We start from the raw sequence: 7,021 nt of genomic DNA, 5'->3' as shown, positions 1-7,021 counted from the left end.
GCAGGGAAAGAAGAAAAACAAGATAAAAAATTTGTCTTCTTGGTACAAATGACAGTCAAATGTCACTACTTTAAGGATTTTTAAAATACTGAGGCAGGAAGTGTCTACTTTGAAAATAACTCCATTAGTATGAAGAAATTTGTTCATAATTTGGGCAGAGTTCACATTTTTGGAGGAGTTCTGCCTACTCAGAAGTATGTAATGGGTGGAAAGCTGGAAACACACATATGATGCCATACTACTCAATCAGAAACAATCTGGGGGAGAAATGCAATGTGGAGTCCCTACTCCCTACCAATCTCAAACAACATATTCCATAGCAATTAGATTAGAAAATTATAGTACTCCACCAGGTTTTCAATAAAATGAAATCCAGGTCCAACTTCTTTTGATTTCAAAAACAGAAATTGTTGGAAAAGCTCAGTAGGTGTGGCAGCATCTGTAGAGAGAAATCAGAGTTAATGTTTCAGATCGAGTGACCCTTCCTCAGAACTGTTCTCCAAAAACATTAACACTGACTTCTCTCTACAGCTGCTGCCACACTTACTGAACTTTTCCAAAACTTCCAGTTTTTGTTTCTGATTCACAGCATCCTTAGCTGTTTCGGTTTTTCTTATGATTCCAGTCTCTTTGTGAATAGTTTAGATTTCCAAAGCTAAATAAAGGTTAAATTTTCTTGCAAGCCACTAGGACCATTCAATACCAAGATGAAGGAGGTGAGTACATGGTTTTATTTATGCTGGAGATCTGTTTTGGTTTCATAAAGTTTTTTTGTTCCACTTTGGTCTGCAAAGGAAACTATACTCTGCAGCATGATATTTACAATGCATATCCACCAGCATTTGATGACCTTCTTCAGTGGAAGTGTTTGGTTCTTGGAAGACTATTGCTCTAAGGAGTTCCAACTATATTAACAGCTCATTCTGGTTATGAATTACACTCTAGTGTTCTCTATGTCACTTTACAATCTTGGTGGCTGCTATCACTTAGCTTCATGAGGAGACTGCCTCTAAAAATACATTGATAAAATTCAAATTGGTCCCTAGAAATGCTTCAAACAACATTCTTTAGCTGGCAAGGATTTTCTTGCTGTAAACCATCTTTGGTTTGTACCAATTGTCCATACTTCAACTGTTTCTTTTTTAAACTTTCCAGATAACAATCTATACTGGTTGCAGGTGTAAAGGTAATTTCCTGCAGGATGGTATGGGAGATATGGATGTGATCCTTGATAAGTAAGGAAATTTATGCATTCGGGAGGATTGTGTTTCAGCTACTCTAACACCACAATGCAAATGTAAAGGACAGATGTATTGTTCCAAATAATCACAGAACTGAAGGACTAATGGCCCCTAACTGTAACAGTTTTCAGCTTTGAGAAAATAAAGATATTAAAAATTGCATAATTCCAGAGAAAAACTCCACAATAAATAAGCCACTCTCAGAACTGAGCTGAAGACTGAGCAATAGTTTTAGAATTAAAGAACGTCAGGTGACTCGACTACAATAATATTTGTAAAAGTACAGTGCTTTAATACATTATATGTCGAGAAGAACTCATTTTGAGGTGCTTGAATGACAAAGTTTTCCAAAATGAATGAAAAAACCTAGCAAAAAGGTTTGAGCTTCCATTTCACTAGTTTCGATTTATGTCAATCCACGTGTACTACTATTCTTAGCTGCTAGTGGGCTAAACAGCAAAATACTTGCATGGAAACATCTGTGTGAAATGGAAAAATATAAGGAATGAAGTATTTATAGCTAATAGGCTGATAGACATTATATATATATATATGTCTGTGCATACTTACGTGATATATTTCAGTGAGTAAATTGATATGTGACATTGCAGAAATACATTTTAGTTTCTTTTCCTTTAATGAAGAGTTGTGAACCTGAAATGTTGACAACTTACATTGATTTGTAACTCCTGGCTCATTACAGAACATTAAAAAAATGAAAAAACAAAAACTGTATAACAGTATGATGCTGTCCACAACCTAAGTTACATTATTTACATTCCAAAGGACAGTGCTGATAGTTTGGAAAAAAAAAACAAAAACTGCATACTTAAATGAATATTGTCCCAGAGTGCCAATTGTTAAATTACAGACTCAAGACAATTTTACTTAGCTAGTATGTGTGGAGGACAGACTGTATTCTTATTAACAATAATTACAGCTAAATAAAGTACGATCGAACGAAACTGTTTCCAATCTAAGCTTTACTGTAAAGAATCCAAAACAATAAACATATAATTTTATGTCCTAATTGATTAAGGAACAGTCTTAGATGGTGGTATTTTCTACAATAGAGAGATCCTAAGTGTGGTTTAGCATCTGTGATCTACAGTACTTAAATCATTTCCAAATCACAGCACCCCTGGCTTGACACAGGTAATTTATATCATCACAGGCCTAAATACAGCTGAAAGGTTCTTCCATTAGCAGAATTTCTTGCTTTATAATATATTTTACAGAAACAACTAGCTCATAGGTACACACCTCCATTGTCTGAAGGCCATTAAACACAACTGATGGAAAATGAGTTTATTTGTTTCTTACAATTCATTGTCTTTGAAAAGCCAAGCACCTGAATCAGTACTAACAGTGGAAGATATACAGGTTTGAAAACACAGGTGCAGCCCATGTCTCTCATCCAACAGCATTTTAAAGAGGAGGATTTTTTGGAACAGATTTTTTTTTTGTACATACAGGGATCATACTTACACAGGATGATTCATTTTCAGTTTGTTTTACAAGCAACTGACTCTAAGCCAATTACAACCGTGAAGTAACTGAGATGAAGGGGCAAGCTGTTCAGTTATTAGGATACTGACTGCTGTAGTGCACTTTTATAAAAAGAAAATCTATTCTTCAATCAACTTCCCCATTCCCTCAGCAGCTTGTGAATTTCCACTGTTTTACAATACCATGATCTGAAATTGCAGTAGTTATTGCGTAAGCATTATCCTATACATTTTCTTCAATAAATTTCCACCAGTGTTCAGAAAAAAAAGTCGCCTGAAACTATAGCTTAGCCGTATTTTACAGCCTTAATTCATTGGCAATTTTGGAAGCGATATTTTTAAAAGCTATGGATGTTCCTGATATTCGCTTAAAACGAACTCCATTAAGTGAAAGTCTTGGCAGTTTGCAGACCTCCATCTCCCATTGTACAAGGTTTTCTGCATGACCATCGCCATGGACACAGAAGAGCAAGAAACGCTCACGTTGTTCGTAATCACAATTGTTTGCATCAAGAACCTTTCGGATCTCCCTCATCATGTCATTAGGATCCATGGAGCTGGTCGTTTTCATACTCCAGGTAAACCGGAGTGAACGGGGCTTTGCTTCTTTGATTTCGTCTTTTTGATCCCCAGATACATTGCGACTGCAGAAAACAAAAAAATTGAGCAGCCAAGTATTAGAATATGGAACCACACAGTGCTGCTTCTATTTTTATCCTCTAGTTTATAAATATATGCAACCTGCCAATAAGCTTGCAATCTCTTAAAATGAGCATAAACTTTATTTTAACATGGAAATAAAATTTGAATTATGTGTTATTAACTTAGCATAATTTACAGTGTTACCTTTGGGTTATTGCATTTTTACTGCAAAATGATTTTAGATAAGTAATAATATCAAAGTAGTGATATATCCTGGAGTAAGTGACCTGAGCGTGCAAAAGCTAAATGGCACGAGCCTAACTCAGGAGTCGTCTCACACTGCTTGTGTTCTGCACTGGAATGTTAAACTCCAGTACGCTGCAACGCTATTTTAAAAACAAGATGAATTGCTGCAAACATGGGAATTTTATCAAACTTAGCATGGCATGATTTTCCGGGAAAAGTGAATGTTGTTTGCATATCCTAACATTAAAACATGAAGAAATGAATTCAGTAGAAACACTCAGACATGGAGTTGTCTCTGCAGGATTGCAGCGTAGCAAAGTGCAACAAACTGCACACTTCAATTTGCAGATGCCCATCTTGATTTTACTTATGCAGTACATCACCAACGTTGAATATAAATTTTAATGTAAAGTCTTGGATTTTGTATAAAAATAAATGGAATGCAACTCTGCATCAATTGACCTGTAATATCTAACTGCCAACAACAAATCTTTTCAAACAATTAACATTTTAGTCCTTTTATATGAACATTTTAAAAGCAAAAAATGATGTTAATCTGTTGCTCAGTTGATTAATCTACTGTGCCCATAAGTTGGAACTGTGTTTAGAGCCACAGGTAAAACATATTCAAACAAAAACAAGCAAGTTAGATGTAGCGAAAGTTACATTAGTAAGATTCAAATAGCAGTAAAATAAGGGTCTTTTTAAAAAAAAAGACAATTTAAGTTCCAAAATATTTTAATCAGCTAACCATCTAATATGCACAGAAACCCATAAAGACCTTATAACTTCTCCAAACCAAATTGTTGAGAAAGTCACAGAGATGTCAATTTTCATTACAGGGATTCACCCCTACTTACCAAACATCATAAGAATGATATAAGAATGAGAATGGCATAAGAATGGTATAATAGCCAAGTGTGTTGAGGTCAGGAACAAGAAAGGAGCAGTCACTTTGTTTGGGTTTTTTCACAGATCCCCTAATAGTTGCAGAGAAGTAGAGGAGCGGATTGGGAGGCAGATACTGGAAAGGTGCAGAAGTCACAGGGTTGTAGTCATGGGTGACATCAACTTTCCAAATATTGATTGGAAACATTTTAGTTGTGATAGTTTAGATGGAGCAGATTTTGTCCAGTGCGTTCAGGAAGGATTCCTGACACAGTATGTAGATAGACCAACACCAGGAGAGGCCATTTTGGATTTGGTGCTTGGCAATGAACTGGGCCAAATGTTAGACCTGTTGGTAGGAGAGCATTTTGGCGGTAGCGATCGTAACTCTGTTTCTTTCACGATAGTCATGGATAAGGATAGGTACATACGGCAGGGTAAAGTTTACAACTGGGGCAAGGGTAATTACAATTCAGTTAGGCAAGAACTGGGTAACATAAATTGGGAACAGATGCTGTCAGGGAAGAGCACCACAGAAATGTGGAGATTGTTTAAGGAATGCATACTGCATGTGCTCGATATGTTTGTCCCTAGCAGGCAGAGAAGATACGGTCGAGTGAGGTCGAACGACTGGTTAAGAGGAAGGAGGAGGCTTATGTAAGGTTAGGAAAAGAGGGATGGAAAAGGCTCTAGAGGGATACAAGTTAGCCAGAAAGGAGCTGAAGAAAGGGCTTAGGAGAGCTATAAGGGGGCATGAGAAAACCTTGGCGGATAGGATCAAGGAAAACTCCAAGGCTTTTTACATGTATGTGCAGAACAAGAGAATGACCAGAGAAAGGGTAGGGCCGATCAAGGATTGTAAAGGGAATTTGTGCACAGAGCCTAAAGAGATAGGAGAGGTCCTTAATGAATCCTTTTCTTCAGTATTCACAGCTGAGAGGGTCCCAGTTGTAGAGGAGGTCGTTGTGAAACAGGCAGGTGGGCTAGAGGAGGTTGATGTTAGTAAAGAAGATGTGCTAGGAATTCTGAGGAAGCTGAAGATAGATAAGTCCCCCGGGCCTGATGGGATTTATCCAAGGATTCTATGGGAAGCGAGGGACGAGATCACAGGCCTTTGGCGATGATCTTTTCGTCCTCACTGTCTACATGTATAGTGCTGGGAGATTGGTAAGAGGCAAACGTCATTCCCTTGTTCAAAAAAGGGAACAGGGATAACCCCGGAAATTACAGGCCAGTTAGGCTTACGTCAATGGTGGGCAAATTATTGGAAAGGCTCTGACAGACAGGATTTATGATCACTTGGAAAGGCACAGTTTGATTCGTGATAGTCAGCATGGATTTGTGAGGGATAGATCATGCCTCACAAACCTTACTGAATTCTTTGAAGAGGTGACCAAACACGTGGATGAAGGTGGAGCAGTGGATGTGGTATACATGGATTTAAGTAAGGCGTTTGATAAGGTTCCCCATGGTAGGCTCATGCAGAAGGTAAAGAGGCATGGGATAGGGGGAAATGTGGCAGATTGGATTCAGAATTGGCTGACCCTTCGAAGACAAAGGGTGGTAGTGGATGGAAAATATTCAACATGGTGCTCAGTTACGAGTGGTGTACCACAAGGATCTGTTCTGGGTCCTCTTCTATTTGTGATTTTTGTAAATGATTTGGATGAAGGAGTGGAAGGGTGGATTAGCAAGTTCGCTGATGATACGAAGGTGGGTCACGTTGTGGACAGTGCTGTTCTAGGTTACAAAGGGAAATTGATAGAATGCAGACCTGGGCTGAGAAGTGGCAGATGGAGTTTAACCCTGAAAAGTGTGAGGTGATTCATTTTGGAAGGACAAACTTGAAAGCAGAATACAGGGTTAACGGAAAGATTCTTGGCAGTGTGGAGGAGCAGAGGGATCTTGGCGTTCATGTTCACAGTTCCCTGAGAGCTGCCACCCGGGTGGATAGAGTTGTTAAGAAGGCATATGGTGTGTTAGCTTTCATTAACACAGGGATTGAGTTCAAGAGCTGTGAAGTTATGCTCCAGCTATACAAAAGCCTGGTTCGGCCACATCTGGAGTATTGTGTCCAGTTCTGGTCACCTCATTACAGGAAAGATGTGGAAGCGTTAGAAAAGGTACAGAGGAGATTTACCAGCCTGTTGCCTGGAATGGAGGGAAGGTCTTACGAGGAAAGGTTGAGAGAGCTAAGGCTTTTCTCTTTAGAACGATGAAGGATGAGAGGTAACTTGATAGAGGTGGACAAAATGATCAGAGGTATAGATAGAGTAGACAGCCAGAGACTTTTTCCTAGGGTGGAGGTAGCTTTTACGAGGGGACATAGTTTTAAAGTGAAAGGAGGTAGATATCGGGAAACATCAGAGGTAGGTTCTTTACTCAGAGAGTGGTAGGGGCGTGGAATGCATTGCCGGAGAGTGTAGTGGAGTCGGCCTCATTAGGGGCATTTAAGCGTTTATTAGGTAGGCATATAGATGATAGAATAGGGTAAGG

At 38.7% G+C, this 7,021-nt stretch overlaps 1 protein-coding gene across 15 annotated transcripts in view; it reads right to left on the bottom strand.

The window, feature by feature from the left end:
* Window positions 1–1,859: 1,859 nt before the first annotated feature.
* Window positions 1,860–7,021, bottom strand: part of mark3a (MAP/microtubule affinity-regulating kinase 3a) — a 191,934-nt gene continuing 186,772 nt past the window's right edge. For 13 of the 15 annotated variants that reach the window (XM_048599715.1, XM_048599720.1, XM_048599716.1 and 10 more), the window contains one exon: window positions 1,860–3,393. In XM_048599715.1, coding sequence (XP_048455672.1) covers window positions 3,048–3,393 — 346 coding nt within the window. In that variant the 3' untranslated portion in view covers window positions 1,860–3,047. The remainder of the gene's footprint in view (window positions 3,394–7,021) is intronic. The other 2 variants (XR_007262590.1, XM_048599729.1) reach the window with 2 other exon arrangements.

Source organism: Rhincodon typus, chromosome 8, assembly GCF_021869965.1.
Source record: "Rhincodon typus isolate 14 chromosome 8, sRhiTyp1.1, whole genome shotgun sequence".
Classification (NCBI taxonomy): Eukaryota; Metazoa; Chordata; class Chondrichthyes; order Orectolobiformes; family Rhincodontidae; genus Rhincodon; species Rhincodon typus.
This window is presented reverse-complemented; position numbering and strand designations above follow the sequence as displayed.